General features: G+C 42.0%; 1 protein-coding gene across 6 annotated transcripts in view; it reads right to left on the minus strand.

The window, feature by feature from the left end:
* The window catches only part of LOC307039968 (calcium-dependent secretion activator 1), a 202621-nt gene that overhangs the window by 96585 nt on the left and 80068 nt on the right, over positions 1-25968 (minus strand). For 4 of the 6 annotated variants that reach the window (XM_079682440.1, XM_079682441.1, XM_079682443.1 and 1 more), the window contains exons 4-11: positions 24647-24883; positions 21961-22082; positions 20330-20441; positions 20091-20230; positions 18705-18746; positions 13187-13253; positions 1733-1841; positions 879-1091 (exon numbers count right to left, since the gene is read on the minus strand). In XM_079682440.1, coding sequence (XP_079538566.1) covers positions 879-1091; positions 1733-1841; positions 13187-13253; positions 18705-18746; positions 20091-20230; positions 20330-20441; positions 21961-22082; positions 24647-24883 — 1042 coding nt within the window. The remainder of the gene's footprint in view (positions 1-878; positions 1092-1732; positions 1842-13186; positions 13254-18704; positions 18747-20090; positions 20231-20329; positions 20442-21960; positions 22083-24646; positions 24884-25968) is intronic. The other 2 variants (XR_013808378.1, XM_079682442.1) reach the window with 1 other exon arrangement.

The following is a 25968-nucleotide window of genomic DNA, read 5'->3' on the forward strand; positions in this document are numbered from 1 at the left end:
GATTCACAGAGAATGGACTGCTGAGATATCCATGAATGGCACATCACCTGCCAAGTCTCAAGGCTCTACTCACAAAGAGTTTTGCACTAATGTTATTATGGTGCAAATGCGCCGAGAAAGCTGAGGGGTTTGGGGCTTTTTTCATGTCTGAATACAACTTTGTGGCAACCGTAAATCTGTGTTATAGTCAAGAACAGAGTAAGCATAACAAGGGTAGTGGGGAAAGGATTCAATATCCCAGTAATTATGAATGCTTTCCCACCGACTCTCTAAATATGCAAATGTTCCTCTAAAAGCAACAACTACAGTGGAGGAAATAAGTATCTGATCCCTTTCAGATTGTAAGTTTACCCTCTTACAAAGAAATGAACAGTCTATCCTTTTAATGGTCGGTTTATATAAACAGTGAGAGTAAGAATATCAAAATGAAAATCCAGAAATTGACATTATATAAAAGATAACAATGTATTTGCATTTAACTGTGTGAAATAAGTATTGGATCCCCTTGCAACCAAGAAGGATTCTGGCTTCCACAGACCGGTTACATAAGTCCTCTTCCTTTTGGAAAGTACCCCTCATATCAACTTGTTACCTGTATAAAAGACACCTGTCCACAGAGTCAACCAATCAGATTCCAACCCCTCCACCATGGGCAGGACTAAAGAGCTGTCTAAGGACCTCAGGGACAAGACTGTAGACCTGCACAAGGCTGGGATCGGCTACAAGACCATCAGAGAGCAGCTTGGTGAGAAGGAGACAACTGTTGGTGCCATTATTCAGGAATAGAAGAAAGACAGCATGAGCATCAGTCACCCTCGCTCTGGGGCTTTTCCATGCAGCTGTAAAGCCACAATCATTTGTAAAAGTTGAAAACTTACAGAACTGAGAAATGGGTGCGTCCAGCTGTGGAGTTGTGCCCCCCCTGGAGTTGAGTTTCTGGACCTGGGTGGGGGGCACTGGCTTGTGTGACTGTCCGGTGGCCCGGTACATGGCCTGCACCCACAGGATCCGGTCCTGCTCGTCATCACTGGCAAAGATCACAGTGTCGCCCTCTTTCACCGCGTTAAAGAACGTCCGGCCGCCATCCAGACCTGAAGATCAGAATCACAAATCCTTTATTAGTATAGATGGTTACAGCAAAAGTGGCATAGCAGGTACAAAAGGCATGAAGTAATACCGAATAAGCTAACATATTAATACATAGGAGAAATGGATCGCACATTCCTGTTTGTAACTATTTATAAATGTCCAGAGGTGATGCTCTTTAATGTAAATGAATTGTTCAGTATTTATTATTTGAAGGTAGCCATAGGAAGTCTTCTACAAGCAGTATGCAACTGTCTATCAGCCTCCTGAGGACAAAGCCCTGTCCTACAATCACAGGGACACTTACAGGACTGCTTGAAGGATTCATTAAGTCAATGAGTCACTTGAATCACTTTATTGTTGTTTGGTCAGTGTGTCACTGTGAACGGCTGATATAAAGAGCAGGAGGCTGAATTGTGTACAATGAGTTTACTTCAAACCTCCAGCAGACAGAATCAGAAATATTACTTTTCATAATCACAAAGGTTAAATCAGAAAAGGCTTTCCTCTCTTAAAACACAGCGTTGTCTGTTTCTGTGTTGATGTTGCCAATGTGGCAGTGAAGGTTGTACTGGAGCATCACACACTTATAGTCCGATCGTGGCACCTGTTGTGTGTTGGAATGACTGTGGGTGTAGGCTGTTACCTGGCTGGGGGTCGGTGTAGTCCACAGTGTAGCCATCGAGTTGCAGGAGCTCCACAGGCTCCGCCTTCTTCTCTCTGTAGCTGCACATGGCGAAGGTGTACTGACTCACCTGCACCAATCAGAGGGAGAGAAACATTCAGGTGATCAGTCAAATCAAATCATATCAGGGTTTATTTATAAAGCACATTTAAAAGCGATTTGTGTTGTACATGTAATAAAAACACTTCACTACAATCACAATAAAAGACAATAAATTACAACATATATATAAAAAGGGAGTCATGCTCCGCTCTGACTAGAAGGCCAGGGAGAAGAAGTGAGTCTTTAGTGAAGACTCACTTCTCGGTACCCTCTGGTTTTGAGCCTGGTCTTGGGCACTACCAGCGGCAGCTGGTCAGCAGACCTTAAAGCTCTGCCTGGGGTGTAGCAATGGAGGAGTTCAGCTATATAGGCCGGAGCCAGCCCATTTAGGGCTTTGAAAACAAATAAAAGGAGTTTAAAATCAATTCGGAACCGAATTGGAAGCCAGTAGTGAGGCCAGAATTGGGGTGATGTGGTCACGCTTTTTGTGGCCAGTGAGAAGTGTGTGTGTGTGTGTGTGTGTGTGTGTGTGTGTGTGTGTGTGTGTGTGTGTGTGTGTGTGTGTGTGTGTGTGCGTGTGTGTGCGTGTGCGTGCGTGTGCGTGCGTGCGTGCGTGCGTGTAAAATGGGAATGCTAGTGCAGAGGAGAGAGACCAGATTTTCTGCTTCTTTAGTGAACATTCTAAACTCTTGTGTGAATCAAGAGTTGCTCATTTGAGGGTTGAAAAGTAGGCTACTGCACATTAATGATTTAAAATGTGTGAAGTTACTTTGAATGACAGATCTTTGCAAGGCTCAGTTTTTCCATGCCAATATTCCATTCCAAGCTGCCAGCTTGATAGGCCAGAGTTATTTAAATGTCCTCTGTAAAATCGACATGTTGACATTAACACTTAACTAGCAGTTTGATTCACAGCAAAACACCTTTACATCTACAACATGGTGCATAGTTTGATTTGAAACTAGATGAATGAGGTCAACCACAGCCAGATGAAACTGAACATTCTCTGAATATGCATCAGGTCTTGACAAAGATTGAGGAATCATTTAATAACATCTGTTGATTGGTGCTTGTTTGCACGTCTTTTTTCACAGTGACTCCCCGGCCAGTCATCTAGTTTCCCTGTCAACAAAAACTCCACGGACATTTGAATTGAAGGCTCTCCTTTATTTTCTCAAAGGCTAGACTTACATTTTTAATGAGTACCCACTTCAGGAAAGCGTAATTGTTCTTTTGTGTTACCTGTCCTGGATGAATCCTGTTAATAAAAGGACAGTACTGACCCTGGTTCAGGTCTTACTGCTCTCTGTGCTGGTAACAGGAAGTGTAGTGACACTCTGCTGCTACTGTAGCTGCCAGTCATAGCAGCCTGTCGTCACAGATCAGCAGGGCCGGCCAATCAGCCGCTGTTGCGCCTCTGCTGCTGCAAGTGGCAGCTCTCACTCTGCTCCAGTTGTGTGTGTGTGTGTGTGTGTGTGTGTGTGTGTGTGTGTGTGTGTGTGTGTGTGTGTGTGTGTGTGTGTGTGTGTGTGTGTGTGTGTGTGTGTGTGTGTGTGTGTGTGTGTGTGTGTGTGTGTGTGTGTGTGTGTGTGTGTGTGTGTGTGTGTGTGTGTGTGTGTGTGTGTGTGTGTGTGTGTGTGTGTGTGTGTGTGACAAATGAAATTCCCCACAACAGCCCTGAAGAGACCTAAGGCCAAGTAAAGGATGGAGGGAAGTAGACCCATTCTCCAGCAGCTCCCTGGCCTCCAGGACACCGCAAAGGCAAATTAGAGTCTAAACTATACCAACCCCCCCACCACACATACCCCAAAACACCAGCTCTCTCTCTCTCTCTCTCTCTCTCTCTCTCTCTCTCTCTCTCTCTCTCTCTCTCTCTCTCTCTCTCTCTCTCTCTCTCTCTCTCTCTCTCTCTCTCTCTCTCTCTCTCTCTCTCTCTCTCTCTCTCTCTCTCTCTCTCTCTCTCTCTCTCTCTCTCATTAGTTTCACATCATTAGGGGAAGCACATGGACATGCGGAGTGTCCTTATAAGCCACCAAAAACATTTACATATATATCCAACAAATAATGTATGCGATCTTTCTGTCTGTGTGTCTGCCTGTGTGTCTGTGTGCTTGTCTGTCTGTGTGTCTGTCTGTGTGTCTGTGTGTCTGTCAGTCTGTCTGTCTGTCTGTCTCTCTGTCTCTCTGTCTGTCTGTCTCTCTGTATGTCTCTCTGTCTGTCTCTCTGTCTGTCTGTCTGTCGCTCTGTCTCTCTGTCTCTCTGTCTCTCTTTCTGTCTGTCTGTCTGTCTGTCTGTCGCTCTGTCTAGCTGTCTCTCTGTCTCTCTGTCTGTCTGTCTGTCTGCCTGTAGTTATTGTAGCTAAAACTGCGATTTCTGAGAGATTTTAAATCTCAGATCTGCTCAACTCAACCTGTAAGACAGGTCTCAGTGGGTCACGCGCCTCAACCCTGCATTACAATAGGTAGGAACACTCTGCTGATTCCGCGAAGTGCAAAACAGCGTGAGTTAGTAAACCCTCATCTAAAAATCATTTAAATAGCGCATTTAAAATCAGAATAACTCAGTGTGCATCCAGACCCGGTGAGGACACTATCTATACCAGTGACGTGCGGTGAGCTTCATGGCTGGTAAGGCACTGAATCTTTCAGAGTCAGATTTACAAATATTATATTTTGACCTTAATCAAAAATATTCGGTTATTTTCAAAAGCTTTTTTAGTCTGATGCTTCGATTCATTTTAAACAGACCGTTCAACAAAAGGATACGCAAAATCGAAATATTGGATTGTTCTTTCTTAGTAAGATCCCATTTTCATTACAATTGTGGTCTTACCTTGACTTGAAGATGAAGTCCATGCTCTCCTTCTGGACAACAATCTATTCGTTTTTTGTAAAAGTCCTCCTTATCTTCCTGTAGTTTCAAAAGTCTAGTTTGTTGTTTATGTCTACCGTCTCTGCGTAAAATAACAGTAGCAACAAGAACCTGTGGGCTCACGTGCCCCCCTTTCAGTGCGGCAGAGGTTATGGCTGCCTCTCCTGCTGCTTTTTTCATTGCCGTTGTATGATGAGACCAGCGAGCCTAAATATCACATATACGTTAAATAAGTTATTTAGAGAATATGGATGGCGAAGATAAATTTAATAAAGGGATCTACAAACATTACATTGGTGACCTACAGTGAGATGGTAACAGGCATGCGCTTAGGGCCCGCTTTCCAGCCAATTTCTGTGGGGTGACGCATTCTGAGGTGAGGCAGAGCTCATCTGTGCCTCACCTCACCCCACAGTAACTGGCTTGAGCGCGCTCACAAAATAAGTGCCCGCGTTAAATTAGTGCCCGTGCTCCAGCAAATTACTGTGGGCTTAAGAGAGGCAGAGCTCGTCCCTGCCTCACTTCTCATCGCTACCCGTAGTTGTAGCGGAGCTCGGCAAATTTGCTGATTTTGACTTTAAAAAGCGATTGGAATCATACATTAATCACACTTACATCATAGATCAGTGGAGACATTTTATTATTATTACTATTTAGTTTTTCTTTAGTTGTTTTTCCATTACATTGGAGTATGACAGGTGAGGCTCTGCCTCCCCTGCCTCCCCTGACTGCACGTCGCTGATCTATACTGACTCAGCAGTCTCTGTAAGTTATATTCTTGTTTAAATAGACTTCTCTGTTTCATTTATTCTACTCTGTATAATTGTTCTGTAGTTATTGTAGCTAAAACGGCGATTTCTGAGAGATTTTAAATCTCAGATCTGCTCAACTCAACCTGTAACACAGGTCTCAGTGGGTCACGTGCCTCAACCCTGCATTACAATAGGCAGGAACACTCTGCTGTCGCCCACCAGCTGAAGAGAGTTAACTAATTAGAGGGGCGTGCTCCCACATCTGTGAGAACTCAGCAATCAGGTGTCCATCTTAGGTTGCTCTTTCCTGGAGCGTCAGCCAGACGAAGACTGACAAAGACATTGGAGTCCTGTGGGAGTCACAAGGGAGGCAAAGAGGAGGCAAATCCTACTTTGATTGAGCTAAGTATCGCTGGTGTTTTCTTTTGTTTGATTCAATTCTCTTTGGTTCTCTAGCCCCTCATGCTATAATCATGTGTATTTTCTCCATTCCTGTTCATGTGTCCTCTTGCAATGATCACTGGCCCCGTGTATCTCCTAATCGATTTAACCGGCCTGCTCTTGTCTATCCCACATGCTCCACTGAAATCCAACATCTAGTTTCAGGGGGCCTGTGGAACTGCCAGTCAGCTGTTCCTAAGGCTGACTTCATCTCTGGCTACGCTTCCCTGCAGTCTCTGGATTTCCTTTCTCTCATGGGGACCTGGATTACTCCATCCAACACATCCACCCAAGCAGCTCTCTCCACAGCATATTCCTTCTCCCATACACCCAGACCCTGGCAGAGGTGGCACTGTTCTCCTGCTCTCTCCCAACTGGAGCTTTTCCCTCTTCAAGCTACCTAACTTCACTCCTTCCACCTTTGAATTCCATGCCGTCACAGTAACCCATCCTATACAATTAACCATTGTTGTTCTTTACCGTCCACCAGGCGGCTTGGGGGACTTCTTGGAGGAGTTAGATAATCTCCTCTCACACGTCCCTGAAACTGGCCCTCCCGCTGTACTTCTCGGAGACTTCAACCTCCAGACAGGGAATATATTTGAACTAACATCTCTGTTAACCACCTTTACTTTCTCACTGTCTCCATCCCCACCAACTCATAACGCTGGCAATGTCCTTGATCTCATATTCTCAAGGAACTGCACCACTTCTAACCTCACTGTAAACCCGCTTCACACATCCGATCACTTCTTCATTTCATTCTCTCTACCCCTTTCCAAACATAACAAACTAATCTCTTCTAATTCTGCACCTGTCCGCCGTAACCTCTGTTCCCTCTCCCCCTCTACCTTTGCCTCATCGGTGCTCTCAGCCCTCCCTTCCTCTGATTCGTTCCAACTCCTGCCTCCAAACTCTGCTGCAGAAACTCTCCTCTCTACTCTCTCATCCTCTCTGGACTCTCTCTGTCCTCTCACATCTCTGCAGGCTCGTCAGTCCCCTCCTGCTCCCTGGCTAAATGACGCGCTGCGTGCTAATATAACCATCCTTAGGGCAGCAGAGCAGAAATGGTGGAAATCCAAACACCATGACGACCTCCTAACCTATCAGGCTCTCCTCTCCTCTTTCTCTGCTTCCATCTCTCAGGCAAAAAGCACTTTCTTTCAAGATAAGATCCAATCTTCCTATTCCAATACCAAAAAACTATTTTCTATCTTCTCCACCCTCTTGGACCCCCCCAAAGCCCCTCCCCCCTCCTCCCTTCTGTCAAGCGACTTTGTTAACCACTTTGTAAAAAAGGTTGATGATATTCGCTCTTCTTTTTCTGACTCACCTTTACTCACCGCTGGGTCACCAGACCCTCCTTTCACCCACACTGACCTCCTTCTCCCCTCTCTCTCCAAGTGAGGTTCTTACCCTCATTACCTCTGCCCGTCCTACCACCTGTCCTCTGGACCCTATCCCCTCAAACCTCCTTCAGACTATCGCTCCTGATATTCTACAGTTTCTCACCCATTTCATCAACACTTATCTAACTTCTGGTCACTTTCCAAACAGTCTCAAGGAGGCAAGAGTAAACCCTCTCCTAAAGAAACCCACTCTCAAACCATCTGATGTTATAAACTACAGGCCTGTCTCTCTCCTCCCGTTCCTGTCTAAAACACTTGAACGTGAGGTCTTTAAACAACTCTCCTGTTATCTCCATCAGAACAACCTTCTGGATCCGCACCAGTCTGGTTTCAAGGCAGGTCACTCAACAGAAACTGCTCTCCTTGCTGTCTCTGAGGAACTGCACACTGCTAAAGCAGCCTCCCTCTCCTCTGTCATCATCCTTCTGGACCTGTCTGCTACATTCGACACGGTGAACCATCAGATTCTCCTTCGCACTCTCCAAGAACTTGGAGTTTCAGGCATGCACTTTCCCTCCTCACCTCATACCTCAAAGACCGCACCTACAGGGTAACTTGGAGAGGGTCCGAGTCCGACCCTTGTCAATTAACTACAGGGGTCCCTCAGGGCTCTGTTCTTGGTCCCCTCCTCTTCTCCTTTTACACAAACTCGCTCGGGTCTGTCATTAGCCCGCATGGTTTTTCATACCACTGCTACGCTGACGACACCCAATTAACTCTGTCCTTTCCCCGCTCAGAGACCCAGGTCGTCGCACGCATCTCTGCTTGCCTAGCAGACATCTCCCGGTGGATGTCTGCTCATCACCTCAAGCTCAACCTTGACAAGACAGAACTGCTTTTCCTTCCGGGAAAAGATTGTCCCACTCTTGACCTAACAATCAACATTGGCACCTCTGTTGTTTCCCCGACTCAGACTGCAAGGAATCTGGGTGTGATCCTAGATAACAAACTGTCCTTCACTGCAAACATTGCTGCTACAACCCGCTGCTGCAGATTCACGCTTTACAACATCAGGAGGATACGTCCCCAGCTGACCCAGAAATCAGCGCAGGTTCTGGTCCAGGCTCTCGTCATCTCATGCCTAGACTACTGCAACTCCCTCCTGGCTGGTCAACCTGCATGTGCCATCCGACCTCTGCAGCTCATCCAGAATGCAGCGGCTTTTCTGGTCTTCAACCTTCCAAAATTCTCCCACACCACGCCGCTCCTCCGCTCCCTTCACTGGCTTCCAGTAACTGCTAGAATCCACTTCAAGACACTGGTACTTGCGTACCATGCTGCGAATGGATCTGGCCCTTCCTACATCCAGGACATGGTTAAACCATACACCCTAGCACGTGCACTCCGCTCTGCATCAGCCAAACAGCTCGCTGCACCTGCACTGCGAGGGGGATCCAAGTTCCCATCAGCAAAAACTCGTGGGTTTGCTATCCTGGCTCCGAAATGGTGGAATGAGCTCCCCATTGAAATCAGGACAGCAGAAAGCTTACACATCTTCCGGCGCAGACTGAAAACTCATCTCTTTAGACTCCACTTCGAGCGATTGAATTACTAACAAAGCACTTATAAACTAATAAAGGACTGGCTTATCTAAAGCCAGTTGAGTAGCACTTGAAATGTTTGGCTCTATGAAACCTGATGTACTTATATGATTCCGTTTTCTTCAAGGTTGTATCTCCCTGGTCGAATGCACTTATTGTAAGTCGCTTTGGATAAAAGCCTCAGCTAAATGCAATGTAATGTAATGCCTGTCTGTCTGCTTGTCTGTCTATCTGTCTGTCTGTGTGTCTGATCTGTCTGTCTGTCTCTCCGTCTGTGTGTCTGATCTGTCTGTCTGTCTGTCTGTGTGTCTGTGTGTCTGTCTGTGTGTATGTCTGTCTGTCTCTCTGTCTGTCTGTGTGTCTGTGTGTCTGTCTGTCTGTCTTTCTGTCTGTCTGTCTGTGTGCCTGTGTTTCTGTCTTTCTGTCTGTCTGTCTGTCTGTGTGCCTGTGTGTCAGTCTGTCTGTCTCTCCGTCTATGTGTCTGTCTGTCTGTCTCTCTGTCTCTCTCTCTGTCTGTCTGTCTTTAACTTCAAAATATTAAATAGTTTGAAGATAGGCGAGAAAGGGGGGTGAAGTATGACAAAACTTGGAACTCAAAATCAAAATAGAGGCCATTTGGAAGATTGTTGTTTTCTAAGCGTAAGGGAATGGGTTCAAATGATTTTACCCAATTTTGATCAAATTGAAAATTGAACTTTAAATTAATTAATTGAACTGAAACAAATCGAGTGTAATTTATCAAAACTGAAATACATCTAACTGAAGTGAGCTGTATTGAAGTCAATCAAAATAAAGTGAACTTAACCAAACTGAAATAAATAAAAATTATTCAAAGGAAATTGAACTGACGTGAACTGAGAGACAGATGTGGATATGTGCAATTAAATCTGGTCCATGGAGGTTTAGCTGATCTGTAATCTGCCTGAATGCTCTGGGGGGGGGGGGGGTTGGAGGAGGAGGAGGAGGACGACGACGACGACGAGGACGAGGACGACAACAACTACATGTTGACATCAACACTTGTGGAAAAAAAACATAACTAGCAGTTTGATTCACAGCAAAACATCTTCACATCTACAACATGGTGCATAGTTTGATTTGAAACTAGATGAATGAGGTCAACCACAGCCAGATGAAACGGTCCATTCTCTGAATATGCATCAGGTCTTGACAAAGATTGAGGAATCATTTAATAACATCCGTTGATTGGTGCTTGCTTGCACATCTGTATGAGTATCTTGGTTGTAACATCACGCACTGACACCTGTACGGTTAAGCATTATTCAGTCAATATCCTGCATGAAAGCTAGAGTTGTCTTTCCTCTGAAACATGGTGAGCAAGATGTTTTCCTGCAAGTAGGCCTCATGTAGAGAGGCCTATAGGGAAGAGAACACTTTATTGTACATATGTTTTAACTACACTTACAATAAATGCTATTAAGGCATTCCCTTAAATATAGGATATTCAGGAATGATGACATAATCAAAATGAAAAATAAAGACAACTAGACATTCAATTCGGGGAACAAATACTGAAATATAAAACATTTCATTAGCAAGAAACCAATCCCTTTAATAAGTATAAGAATAAGCTCAAAATAGGAGAATGGTAAAATGAACATATAAGCATATTGTATTCAGTGGCATCTGGATCTTCAGGTCAGCCTCTGCACTGGAAGCCACTGGCCCAAGAATCCTGCTTCACAATGGTTTTAGATTTAGGGTCATATGTTTAGTACAGTTCTTGCAGAAAGAAGGATATTTGTTTTTTGCTTAAAAATATATACTTGAGTTATTGAAATACTGCATCATACAAAAAAGTCACCCAAAAAAGGTCTAAAGGAGAGGGATGTTGCCCACTGTAGACAAACCAACACAGGGTGCAAATGATGGATTTTAAAATGTTGAAAGAATTTTTTTAAATAATAATTAAAGGTATTATCTCGACAAAAGATGTAATAGAAGACTTTAAAGGTGTTTCATTTTCACATTTAAACATGAAATACATAACGCAGTAGTTCTATTCCCTTCTTGTGGCTCTGATGTGGGATCACTGGATCATTTCTGATAAGAAGAGGAAAGGACAAGTTGTATATCATATGTGTCTGTATAATATTAAACAGTTATTTCATTTGTACTATATATAGTAAGAAATTAGAGACGTGCACGTCCTGATAAGTACTGCAGCTCTACTGTATCTGTTTGTAGTTCTACTGCATTTCTATTCTTTCATTTTATAGAAGTTACAGTGTAGGGGAATACATATAATTATTTTCTGCAAAACAATCTTTAAATACAATGTATCTGAAACAATCAGTTTCTAACCAAATCTATAATCTGAGGGAAAAGCCAGAATGAAAGTGAAATCAAATATCTAGTGATAAAGGCAGACATGGTAAGGACAGTCAGTTCTAACTGACTGACTTTGTATGAGCGAACAGAGAAGAAAGAAATCTGATGTCTAATATGCAACAAAAAGTACATGTGCACACACACACACACACACACACACACACACACACACACACACACACACACACACACACACACACACACACACACACACACACACACACACACACACACACACACACACACACACACACACACACACACACACACACACACACACACACACACACACACACACACACGAGTGCGCAGTCTATTGACCAGTATTTGTCACTTGCTATATATTTAGCTGGGAGCGAGAGGGATTTGGAGTTGGCGGCGCTCGGGCTTTTCTAGCTGCGAGTGTAAAGCCAGCCAGTGTTCACTCCACTTTGTCAATCCCCTGTCAACTTGTAGCTCTGAGACATATCCTCTGCAACACACAAGAGACAGGCCCCCCCTCCACCCACATCCCTGCCTGCTGCCCACCTCCAAATACAGAGCCACCAGGAAATGGCCGCTACCGCTACCGCCCCCCACCCCCACCACCCAGCCTACTGACAAAAGCCTGCTTGGCGTCTCCATCATCCTCCTGACAGCCGAGGGAAGACAGCTTGGCTGCATCTCTCTTCCCCGTTGCACACACAACATGTGGCCAACACTCAGGATACTGCGGCTCCTCTTTTGGCTGTGATCACATTTTTTTCACTCACCCTGCTTTCACTTCAAATTGGATTTTGAGGTTTTGAAAGTATGAAAGAGATAAAAGATCAAGGAAAGTCTTGTATTTGTTCAGAAGCATTCCACAAGCTGATATATTATTGGTACTATGAGTATTCATGTATCACACTCCATTGCACCTTCTCTAGCTTTTATAAACATATCAAAACGTATGCCATGTAGTTCTTTTCAGTTTGACAGACTTCCATGAGCATAAAGGTCCGGCCTCCTGCCTGTGAGCCAGATGGACCTCTGACTCTATGGGTCTCCATCGGTAAGCAGCTAAACAACATAATAGCTGCACATATAACAACATACTATATCAAATATGAATCTCTCTGAACTAGATCCTGCTATGGTATATATCATTATTTTCAAAACCATTTGAACAGGGTTTTGTAGATTGCAGTGCCTCTGTTATCTGCAGAATATTTTCTTAATCTCACTTTAAAGTCTCACATTTCTAATAAACTGAGTGGTACAATTTCCCCAAATAAGAATATGTATTCATTTTAACTAAGTATAATTACTAAGCCAATATAAGGCTGCAACTAAAACATTTAGTTTAGTTTAGGTTACAGTAGGTTCATCTTGTGTTAAAAACCTCATACACATATTCAATTTAATATTACAAAAACAAGAAAATGTCTTCCCTATTTTTTGCTTTAAGTATTACTTAAAAATTAATTATCAAAATAGTAACAAATTACTGTTCTTTCACCTTACTAATTTATAACAAATGACCTCTGCAAAATGCATATCTTAGCAACATGTATGTCTCAGCGTGCATGCTATCTTCTTTATGCTACAAATGGTTTGCATTCAAACAATGCTACATTTAAAAATAAATGAATAATATTTATTAAAAAATTAAATGAAATTAATATGTGAAGATATCAGTCTTTTTAGTGTCCATCAGACCCATGGTAACAGGAGAGAGACAGCAGCAGAGACAGGTTCATACAGTTCCTCTCATGAAGCGGTGTGTGTGTGTGTGTGTGTGTGTGTGTGTGTGTGTGTGTGTGTGTGTGTGTGTGTGTGTGTGTGTGTGTGTGTGTGTGTGTGTGTGTGTGTGTGTGTGTGTGTGTGTGTGTGTGTGTGTGTGTGTGTGTGTACAGTTCCTCTCATGAAGCGGCTGCCTGCAGACTGTAGTGCTGCCTCTGCCCGTTAAACACTCTGATCCACTGTTGGTGTTTCACATCACACTGTAACACTTGTATTTTGTAGGAACCACTAAAGGGAGCTTACCTGCACCAGTACGAAGAATCTTTTCTTCCATCTTTTCCACACATTTTTGCCAATGGTCCAAAGGTACCTGTGAAATCAAACAAGCACAAAAAAAACTAAATTAGAAAGAAAACATTTTCAAATAGATTTCTTATTGTGGCCTTATTTCAGCTGTAAATGAAACCGATTGTTAGCCATGCCTATGCAAAGATACGTAGAGTGGTGCCTCTCTGACCTCTGCTGGTCAAATTTCATTACTGCAGCCAGACACATCACGTTTAGGCATTTCATCCCAGCTACAGCTCATTGATTTTCATTAGTATTTTGTGTCGAGATGACAGACCTACGTTCAAATAAGTACATTTCATAAAAAGAAAAGGAAATATTGAAGTGACAGCAAGAATGTCACTGTTAGGCTGCATGGCCACATTACTGGATCTGGGACATCTAAATGGAATGCAGTCATCATTAATGTTACATTGTAACCCAATCACAAAATATCAGCCTCATGAACTGGAGAGTGAAGGCTCTGAAGAACAGATGAAGTCACACCAAATGGAAAAGAGCTCTAAACTCAGGGCTGCATACAATGTGCACATGCTCATGGAGCTATTGCACAGAAGTGTGACTGAACTGAAACAAAGCTGTCGTTTTGTACGTTTCTTTTAGGTAAACTGATCAATGATCATAAACAGAGGTCAGTCGCTGCTTCCTAATTTATATTGTGCAGTATTTTGAAAATCATTCACAATATCTTGATAACAATAACCATAGTCGTTTTAGGGATAATTAAGTGACAACAACAAGTGATGTTGATATGAGGGCTTAGGCAGAAGCATTCATTAAGTGAGAACAGATGTACTTAATCTAGCAATATGAAAGTGCTAATATGTAACCCATGAGTCATATTGCTGGCATATTGTCCAAATAGGTTAAAGAAAAGACACAAGTTACTTTACTAATGAAATATCTGGGCGGCTGTAACTTAGCCTTTCAGTTATTAGCTTGGAAACTGGAGGGTCCCTGGTTCAAGTCCCCGAACAGACCAAGCAGGGAGTGTGGACTGGTACCTTGAGAGGTGCCAGTTCACCTCCTGGGCACTGCTGGGGGGCCCTTCAGCAATACACAGGGCCCCCACAGTGCACGCCGGGTGGTGCATAGTAGCTGCTCACTGCTCCTCATATGACGAGTAAAATGCACAGTCACAGTATGTGATGATTAAATGATCCTCCATCTGTAAAGTATGTATCTACATCTGCAACCTGCAGGTATTAGTTTTTCTAATCCAAAACACATTGTTCTCGGTTAATCATTTTAGATTTGTTGAAATATTTTAAAGACTGTCAACATCAATTCGGCATTTATGTATCACTGAAAACATTGACATCTCAACTCTGTTTAAAAATAAAAGTTACAACAACAATCTAGAGGTGTGGCATTAACAAAAACATTGTAAAAATGTTGACGCCAACTACTGAGAAGTACATCAGGCATGCGCTTGGGATATTTTCACTTCAGCCCAATGCCTGTCACTTTCCTCCCTTCAGACAGACTGTACAGCTCAGTGCAGCAGTCCTCATAGATCTCTCCTGCTCTTCCTCCAGCTAAGCCCGTCTCCTCCTCAGCCAGTGTGGAGTTCAGTGTTGAGAAGGACGGGGAAAGGGATTTTGTTGTAAAAGAACATCTGAGGGTTGATTTGCCTCTCTTCTCCCACCAGCCCCCTCCCCCCTCGGTGTGCCTCAGTGTGCCTTTCCCCCCGGCCCCTCCCTGAGCTGCTCCTGCCTGTCGTCCTAAATAAACCAGCATCCACAGGCTGACACATGAGGGCCCTGCATGTGTGGAAGCAGAGAGAGGGGCCAGTAACGGTGCAGCAAGGCACTGTGGGAATCTAACAGGTAGCCCAGAAGCCTCCTCCAAGGCTCCCAAAAGGAAGCATATGGAGGGGGGGGGGGCAGACAGGAGAGGCTGTAGCTCACAGCTACAGGCTTACAGTAGGAGCATGTTTTTTAAAGCAGTAAGTGTGTGCACAATAAAGAACACAGCCTCCTGACACATGGCTGGAATTTATTTTCCAGTACCGACCGCCACTGCAGGCCAACAGTCATTACATTCACTCTATTGCAAATGCTTTCCAAGGTTATAGTTGCTGCTTTCTCAACTGTATATTTGCATAGGCAGTAGGGACATGCACAGACATGTTGGGGGGTGGGAGCTCAAGTGAGAAAAAAGGAACTTCCCATAATCATTTATAAAAAAAATATTTTAAAACAAAAAGTTAAATATAGTTGCACATCTCTGACTTACTGACCAATTTATTTTAATACCCTCACACTCACGTAATTGTTTAATACTCAGCAGAATTCTACAAAATAATCAGCTAACACAGAGACAATGGTCTTCTTTAGTATTCACTACGCACAAGAGCAGACAAAAAACTAGTACAATTAACAGTTATTAAATGAGCAGCCAACAATCAACATGATGAAGTTACTGTTTAAGGACATTACAGGCACACATATCCTCTTTTCATGTACTGGTCTATTTTGCTTCCATGTTTTCTTTCACTCTAAAGGAAATAAAACTTCCAAGAAACACATATGTTCGTTTTACTACCATGTCTGAATTCCTCTATAGATTTAAAGCTATCTGCATTTAAACATATATCATTTCAGGGGGAAATACTGACTTGACGTAAGTAACTATCTTGGGAAGTTGTGAGGTGATGTGTTTTTTTCCAGTATTTATTCCATTTCCTTGATATCAGACAGCAGCTGCCTACACTAGTTGGCTCTTTGATTTCACTTGTTAGATATATGGACAAACTAGTTAGGCACTCTGCTTTAATAGTTAAATAAAACATTACACTAGTTGCTCTTTTTCAGCAACTAGTGGCACTTTTGTCCGACTAGTTACCACGTATGCCTTACTAGTGACGCCAGGAGCAGCACTAGTAACGCCAAAGTCCCAACTTGTAAGCTTTTTGATGAACTAGTGGCCCTCTGACCGTACTAGTGACACTAAAAGTCTTACAAGTTAACTAGTGCGCTGCAAAAGCTCTGACATGTTAACTAGTTACACAAAATAAGCACAACTAGTTAACTAGTGGCATACATTTGTCTGCACTAGTTAACTAGTAGCACCCACAATCACTCACTAGTTAACTAGTAAAGGCAAAAGGTTAACTAGTTTACTAGTTGATGCCTATTTTCACCTTACTAGTTAACTAGTGGGGCTCAAAATGTCTACACGTTAACTAGTGAACCCTTTGCCTTTTACTAGTTAACTAGTGAGATACGTTTAAATTCCACTAGTGAACTAGTGAGGCTTAAAATGTTCACTAGTAGTACTAGTGGATCCCAAATGTGCACTAGTCGCACTAGTTGCACAGAATGCTAATGAGGAGGAGGGGAAAGAACGCATCGAGGTCCCCTATTGGCCCTGAGCTATAGAGCGCCACCCAGCCAAAATAGTTTATTTAAGAGCTTAAATACACTGTGTTTTAAAATACAGTCATACAACCATATTTACACAAATATAAAACAAAAGGATTTGTGTAATTATGATCATATGACTATATCAAATGAGGTAATAACATTGAAGATTTTGTTAAAATTAGAAACTTGCCTTAGGACTGCAGACGGGAATATAGATCCTCTTTAAAACATTTTATTAAGCTGCAATTTGAAAGTGGTTTGGATTAGAATTGCATTGTGATAACAGTGACATTATTGATGGATAGAAAGAGGAAGTAACCCTCTTCGGATCACAGCTTTGAGAGATCGCCGTGACTTGCGTAAAATATGGAGAGGTTGTTTATCATACAGATCTATCGTAATCCTGATTTTAAGATCTGTCCAGTGTTTCTGCTTTATTCATTTCATGAGCACCCCTGATAAAATGTCCCACGATCATATACTTTTGTGTCTCGAGTGCCGGTGTTCTCACACAAGCGTGCGCACACTCGCACCAACAAAAAAACACACAAAGCGGAACAAAGCAGAAACATGTATTTTTCCAGGCAAAACACACACTGACTGACTTCTCACGGACAATATGTTAACAGTAGGCACTAAATACCCGACTGATGCACCTCACATCTTCAAGACGTTGCTAAAAACATTGCAGGAGATTGCCCCCTAAGGCTCTCCCTCACAGAGCTGAACTGACCAATCAGAATCTGGGTCCCTCCTGCTTCATTTGCATATGGCTGACTAGTTAACGTGTTGGCTATATGAACGGCATCTAGTTAACTAGTGGATGCATATTGCAGCATACACGTTAACTAGTGAAGGCAAAATGTTCACTAGTTGAAGCTTGTTTTGGTCTTCCAAGCTGACTAGTGAGGCTCAAAATGTGCACTAGTTAACTTGTGAGATCCAAATTGTCCACTAGATACACTAGTACAATTGTTTTTTACCTTACTAGTTAACTAGTTACACACACTTTATCTCACTAGTTAACCAGTGAAGCCTTAGAGGAGTCACTAGTAAACTAGTGACACCGATGTTTTTCTTACTAGTTTACTAGTGGAGGGCATTTCTTCTCACTAGTCAGGTTCTGTTATAAACATGTTATACTTTGACCTTACATGTTACACATTTTTCTTACATGTAAGGCCTTTCCTTCAACTAGTTTGGTTTTTTTCGCACTGGTGAGCAACTGTATGCAACTAGTTAGATGTTGATTCAACATGTATGGCTTTTTCCAGAACTAGTGGATATTTTCAGCCCACTAGTTGTGGTTTTCTTCTCTCTAGTTCAACACAATGACTTACTAGTTGACGTGTACGTGCAACTAGTTAACTAGTGAATTGTTTCAAAGTCATACATGTTTACTAGTGCATTTTTTGACACATCACTAGTAAACTACAAGAGGACAAGAGTGATCATTCTCAAGTTATGGGCTTTTTTGTCACCTTTCCCCTATTCGGCCTGGTCTAATTTGGCTCTTTTTCAGGGATTGGGGTAGTTATAAAGAACAGCCAAACATTTTTTGACAACAATCAATTTCATTAATGGGAGACCATAAAGATAAGAAAAATCATTGTTGTGTTTTGTTCTACCTCGGGTAGGGGTATCTCAAAATCTGAGGGCCCTTCCTGCTAGACTACCTCATTTACCAAACCATAGACTCTGTATTGTAAAACTTGACCAGGGGCCTGAAACAATAAGCGGGTACACAGAACACAGCAGCATTAGTTTTAGCCAGAAACGATGTTGAGGGCCCCCCGCCCTGTCAGTCTGTCCCAAAACTAGCACTTGCAGTTTAGAGAACTGAATTGTATGTTCCAATCCCATGCCCGAAAAAAAATACAAACAACGTTAGCTAGCACATTAAAGGTCTCCTATCATGCAAAATGCCCTTTTTTATGTATTTCATACATAAACAGTGTATCAGAAACATCGCTATCAGAAACAATGCACGACATGCTTTGGACGTTATAAATGATCTTTGTTTACATTAGCATTGTTAACACTCAGAGCTAACGCTGTACTGGAGAGAGTATGTGTAAAGAAAAAGGAAATAAAAAGGAACTCACCTTGTGGTAAACCCGCGAGAGAGAAAGCGTTTGAGCTCCATACTGTTTGTTAAGGATCCAGAATCAGCACTTTAGTAACAGGGCTGAAATAGAGGGCTATGAGGCATGAAATATGTATATTCTATACAGAGTGACCTTTCTCTTTAACCGTTAGTGTTCAGCTAACATGCAGTTCACTTAATCTCGACTCTGAAAGTCTTTTACCAGAACACTGACAAAACCTGTCTACCGACATTGACTCTTTTAGTAATTATAACACTGACAACAGGAAGCATTACAATAAGTATCACTATCATTTATTTATTTATTTATCCGACGAACCAAAACTCCATTAAAACAAAAGGACACGTCTTTATTAATGTAATATGCTTCACTGGGCTTTATTTGTTTGCCATTTTCGCATTAAGTAATGTCAGTGCACAAAAGGAAGCTAAGGAAAATCCAATGAAGCAATGCAAGAATATAAATAATCATTACAAACATATGTATAGGACTGCTTCAGATATCGAACTACGACGGTGCCATTGATGTAGGGAAACACAGTTGCAGAGTGCAGATTCCAATAAAGTCCAGCACAGACCACTGAGGAGAGTCTCTCAATAACAATGGCTCTGTCACAGTCAGCATTCCAGTGAGTGAGCCAGCAGAGACAGTAGCTGCAGGCTTTTATGACTGTCATTAAATACAACATCCTTTTACTGCTTTGACATGATAATATCCGCTTCAAGAAACTGGTACTGGCCTACTGCACTGTGCCTATTTCCTGCATCCAGGACATGGTTAAACCATGCACACGTTAACATGACTCCTCACTTCCTCACTGCAAGTAGGCGCCAGGTACCGCGTAAACTCAAACACGCCTGATGCTATGCGGGTTCAAAGTGGAACGAGTGTCCCATTGATATCACTGCAGTGGCAAATGAAGCAGTGACGACTGACAGCCACAAGAGTCTTTTGGGCCAGGTACCTCAAATAATACACCTATTATGTAGCCAAAAGGATGATTAAAGGAATATTCCAGCCCAAAATAACCACTTGTAAATCATTGAGTGACTGTGTGTTAAACAAGAAACATATTTGTTGACTCTATAATATAATAATCTTTATCTAGTTTTAACCAATAGCTTTACCATTTCATCAAATGTGTCTGAGATTGTTTTACCTTCATCCCTGTTTTGGTAAGACCTGCTTCAGATTGTGAACAAAAGGTTGTTCAAGCTACACACACTCAAACACTGTGAGAGTGTGTGTGTTTGGTGAGTGTACAGGACCATGATAACACAGGCAATTGTATAATATATCTACCTGTAAATCTGATCAATTAGAATATGCATCATATTAGAGAAATGTCACCACTACCAGCAGGACGGTCTCACTGTCACTTACCCACAATGCTTCATGTTCTGTGGTTTGTCCATGCGGATGGCCAGTTTGATCCTCAGGTCGCTGTCCGGACAGCCTTTAGACACCGTCATCTTGTGGAGCTCCGACTGCTTGGGACTGTTTGGAGTCGGGCGGAGCACAACCTGGAAACAGACAGATGATAGTAATGTTTATGTGCTAAACAATATATAGTGTACAAAGGTTGCACCCAATGTAACAAGTAACAGATTGACATCACTTACCTTCCCCAGCTCCTTATCCTCCAGAGCCAACACTCCTGTGCTCTCAGTGAACAGCTTCACCTTCACAGCAGGTAGCGGCTGCGTGGTGGTAAAGTCACCCTGGGTTCCCCAACTACACACACACACACACACACACACACACACACACACACACACACACACACACACACACACACACACACACACACACACACACACACACACACACACACACACACACACACACACACACACACACACACACACACACACACACACACACACACACACACACACACACACACACACACACACACACACACACACACACAGAAGATGAAGAGACAGATAGCAGCTTGTTAGAGATGAGGACGTATCTGATCTGCTGAGCATCTGATACTTGTTCTGACTGGTTCAGTCAGAACAAGCGCAGATGTAAAAACACAGTTTATATACAGGTGTAAATAAAACATGCATGAGGGCCTCATTCCACTGAGAGAAGGTCCTGACATCCTTACTATAAACACAACGCTCTCTGATAAGTTCAAGTGTCCGACTGTTTTTTTTTACAATTTTTTGCTATGCTTTAAATGGCAAAAATGACTTGCGAAAACCATTTAGGATACTAAACTCATAACTTTTTTATTAAAATTGATTCCAACAAATGTTTAAAATGATCAATGTCTTAGTAACTATATTCTTATACTCTTATGCAGAAATGGGGACCATAATTAAAAGGAGCTGATAAGTGAAACATTATCATTTCTAAAGTGAATTTGAATCCACACACATGAATGATCATCCTCACCATTTAAGCATTTAATGTTTTAAACATTTAAGCAGTGATTGTTAAAGCTTCTCAATTGCAAATGAGCTTTTCAGAAGGCCTACAAACACATTGTTCCCATTATCTATATATCTGTTAGGCTCCCACGGCTCACTCACTCCTACTGTACTGTTAATACAGCTTGTGATATTAAACACCAACAGACAAGAGTGAGAGCAACAGGAAGTGTCAGTGATGATGAGACAATAAATTAGATGCTACAATGGAGGCATGAGATATGACATCTGACACTTATACGCTGTCACTTTCATTGGTTTTATTTATGGGAATAAACATGTCAATAATGAAGTGGCTAACTTATTTGTAACAGCTGTGAATTATTAGAGCAAATGTTGAGCGAACACACTTTCCGAGTATCAATTTCACCAAAACACTTCAATATGGTTTAAGTACAAAATAATACAAAAATATTGAATACATATATAGTTTATACTGTGTCACCCAAACTCTTGAAATCTAAGAAAATCAAAAGAAATGATAAATGAATGAAACTGCAAAGAGTGTTGCAGGAGCGTTAAAGAAGCATTGGAGTAAATACAATGAGCACCAAACTGATTATACTGCAAGGGAGATAGGATTAGGACATCAATGACTGTAGGGTTTGTGAGGCCATTCGTTAAATGATTTCTACACCTGCACTAAATTCACAGCTCACTCCATACAATCACATGTTGGATTCAGGGGTCTGACCAGCAGATGGCACTATGTGATATATGAAAGCTCCCATTGTTCAAATCATCTTCTGTGTGGTGTGTGTGTGTGTGTGTGTGTGTGTGTGCGTGCGTGCGTGCGTGCGTGTACCCACGTTGGTTTGGAGGCCTCAGCCTGGTCAGTCTGCAGTTTGTGCCCCCCCTCCACCTCCATGGTGCAGTAAACGATTCTGTTTGGAGCCAATGACTTCAGACCCTGCACCTCCATGATCACCACCTGCAACACACACACACACACACACACACACACACACACACACACACACACACACACACACACACACACACACACACACACACACACACACACACACACACACACACACACACACACACACACACACACACACACACACACACACACACACACACACACACACACACACACACACACACACAGGCTTAAAGTACACACTCTTTGTTCCAACAGACCAAAATGTACTGCGTCTTCATTTAAATAAAGCTGTATTATGTGCTCGGCTGTACTAAAACAATAACAAACGTTCGAAGAGTGAACTGTTGGGGACAGACTGGAGCTTTTTCCTGCAGAGATAAAGCAAACCAAATAGAAGTAGTTTCAAGGTTTTCCAAATGAACCTCTTGAACAACCAATTTCAAAACAAGCTTCTATACTATGCCTAATCTTTAAAGCTTTTGAACCCCCCTGCTATACGCCATTCCAGTGGACTGTGATGCCTGTGCATTCACCTCGGGAATAGCTGTATTATTGGTAGTTCATATCAATCAAATAATTCAGCGTCATTCAGCTCATGGACAGCTGAGGGACTTTGCTCTGTTGCCCTACACTTGGTTGTAGTAGTAAAACATAAGCAATGTAAAACATATCTGTCACATGACCTGAACAGTGCTAACGTGTTAGATTGTAAAGCGTATTTCTGCTTTCTTGTGTCAGATGTTGAAAAATGAAATCCAATCCCAAATCTATCAATGCTGTTAATTATTGCTAAACCTTGTTCCACTAAGAAAGTAATTAGGATGAGTTCAAAGTGATGCCATCCGTGTTATCTCATATTTTATTTGAAAACTGCACAATTATAATGGAAAACTTTCCATATAAACCTCCTGGCTTGGAAAAAGCTTTAACCAGACTGAGAGGGCCCAACACAAATATGTAATCATTTTACATCATACTTATAAACCCCGAGCCTGTTTTTCAGGTTTCAGGCTCAAAAATGACATTCCCAGAACAAATGACCATATCTTCCCTTCTAAAAGGGTTAAATTAACCTGTGAGATAAACCTGTGAGTTGGATGTAGAAAAGTCAGATTCAATATAGATGTTTTTTATTTTAAAGAAAATTCAGATTGAACATGGTAAAAAACTGTAAATTATAGTGTCCGTCCAAAAAACATTTTGTACTTATACTGAAAACTAACCTTGGATGATGGGTTAGTAGACTAAAAGCTTTAGGAATCCAAAGTACAACATATAATAAGTACCCTGTATCAAGATTGATGCAAAACAAGTGATATTTGACCTTTTTAGACAGATTTAGCAAAACAAAAACTCTTCTGGGGCCATTTGGGTAGATTTTTCATCTCTCTGGCTCCCCTTGCTGGATTGTGACATGTGACATCTCTTTCTAACCGTCAGAGCCAATGGAATCGAGGGCAACTCCCACATAGTCCTTATTTGGTCATGTGTATGTGTTAGACTGCCGCATAGCAAAAACCAGAAGCAGTTGCCACTCTGGTGGCTACCATTAGCAGCTAACTTTTGCTCTGCGATTTTTACATAAAAATTGAATTATGGATTATAAATAAGACAAATTATTGCCCAGAAACGTTATCAACCTATGGATTAACCGATTCAGCCACGTTTTTTCTCGTTTTAATGCCATTGAACACGTCTTTTGATCAGATTGACAGCTGCGGTGAGACGATCTCCCTCGAAGCACCGTAACAGTACGTGTTGTGATGTCTGTGTTTGCTTCCCCTGTCGCAAGTTCGGGTCACTCAGTGATAATACTATATACCTAAATAATCTGTGGAACCTCATCTTTAATCGGATATCCTGTATGTGCAGCTACGATAAGTAATAAGGGTACTTTTATCTTGAGTTCTGTGCCAATGTCCGTTAGCATTTTTCGCTAAGGGGTCATTTAGATGCTTCTTATGAGACTTGTGTTTTGTTTTGGTAAAAATGGTTTATATCGTCAGTTAGCTGAGATTATTTCCGTTAATCTGGTATAACACATTAATAGGTTCTTAAATATTAAGATCCCCTGAGACACAGTGTCGTGAAAAAAAAAAACAGGGTCCCCGCCGGCGGGGACCTTGGGTTTTAACAGGTTAAATGTGTACTTGTGAGTGGAAATATAATATTAAACTGAGTTCTGAATTCTGCTGATAAAGTTCCTAAGACATGTACATAAGGGAATTCTCTATTTTGTAAAACTACAAGTATTTATTCTGTTAAAATACTTGTTTAATATGTCTTGATCTGGAGGCCACAGACACACGTTAGTGTTCATCTTTAAAGCTCTCATGATGAAATGTTCATATTGCAGCAAAAACTCTGCTCTCATTGCAACGTGTAACTTCATATTACAGTTGTTTAATGCTTCCTTTAAGGGCACTGTGAGGCCCATAATAAACGTTCAGTACATGTTATGTTTCCCAGAGGATGAACCCTCATCCAAGTGTCACCTTGGGATTGGTCATGTCAACTCTCTCCCTCACAAATCCTCAAACTGCTTAATGTATGTGATTAAAATCAGTAGACTATCGTCTTTAATAAGTTCATCTTAGTCCACCCACCTCCAGGGTGAAGGACAGCACCACGTCAGATTTGGACAGTGTGTTCTCGTCCTCCTGGCCCATGTCCATGATGGAGGTGTTGTGTCCTCGTTTCAGCTTCTGCAGCTTGAACTCCCCTCCCTTGGACACCGGCATGCTCTCCAGGTTGGCCATCAGCAGGTTGACAGAGGATCGCATCTCCTCAATGAACATGGCCTCCATCTCTCTGGATGAGAACCTGGGAAACCTTCCACCATGCTGCCAGAACAGGAAGCAGACTATCATTCATGAGCTCAGTCCACTGAAACTCCAGAACAACCGTATACAGGGGGAAATACTTAGCTTTAAATGACAGAAATGATGTATGTTTCTGAACTCATGACTCACTTTGAAATGAGTTGAAAGTAAACTTTATTTTTTTTAAAACAAAGGTAGGTGTTTTACTTTAACAACATTACTGTTGTTATATTTGTTGAAATACTCTTCACATTGTAACAGCAATAATTAAATCAGATGCTCTAAAAAATAGAACAAATGTATCTCTGTCTGTGAAAGGGCTGTTTTAGGTTCAGTTATTTTAACCTGCATGAATGCAAGCCCTGCTGATGTACCAGCATGCACTCTGCTCTCTGCCTGTTGCAAGCTGTTAGCTTGACAGCTGTGTGCTAACAATAGCCATGTCCACTGGTTACATTTACTATGATATGTGTTTGTTCATTATGAGGGGAGGGGCTTAGGAGGGACAGGCTGTCAGTGTTTCCAACTTTTCCAATTTTTTAAAACGTGATCTTTTTCACAAAATTAGTGACCTTTTGGAGCCAAACTCAAAACACTAGACAAAAAGCCATTCCGGTATCATCATTGCCACATTGTTAAAAAGCATAATCTGTTCAGCTGGGAACTTTTCATATGTCTGCTTAGTTTATAAGATCACTCGTGGGTTGGCTCCTCCTCCTCTGGCTGGCTTCATCAGCCTAAAGTCCACCTCAACCAGGGTTACTAGAGGTGCGGCTAGGGGAGACTGCACCATCCCATTTAGGAAAAGCGCATTCAGCCAGGCTGTCTTTCAATCCACGCATCCCATCAATGGAATTCAATATCACAACCAATAAGAGAGTCCTCATCCTACTACACATTCAAGCACAGTGTTAAAAAGTGGCTCATTGAAAACCAACAGTGTCAGTACTGATGTGTGGGTGTAGGTGTTAGTATGAGTGCGTATTGTGAATGTTTTATTTATTATCATGACTTGCTCTTATCTGTATTCAGTGATGTTGTCTATTAAATCTAAAAAAATATGTTTTGGTATAACAATGTTGTGGTATTTGTATTATTGCTTTTAG

This window comes from Notothenia rossii (assembly GCF_949606895.1).
Source record: "Notothenia rossii genome assembly, chromosome: 5".
Taxonomy (NCBI): domain Eukaryota; kingdom Metazoa; phylum Chordata; class Actinopteri; order Perciformes; family Nototheniidae; genus Notothenia; species Notothenia rossii.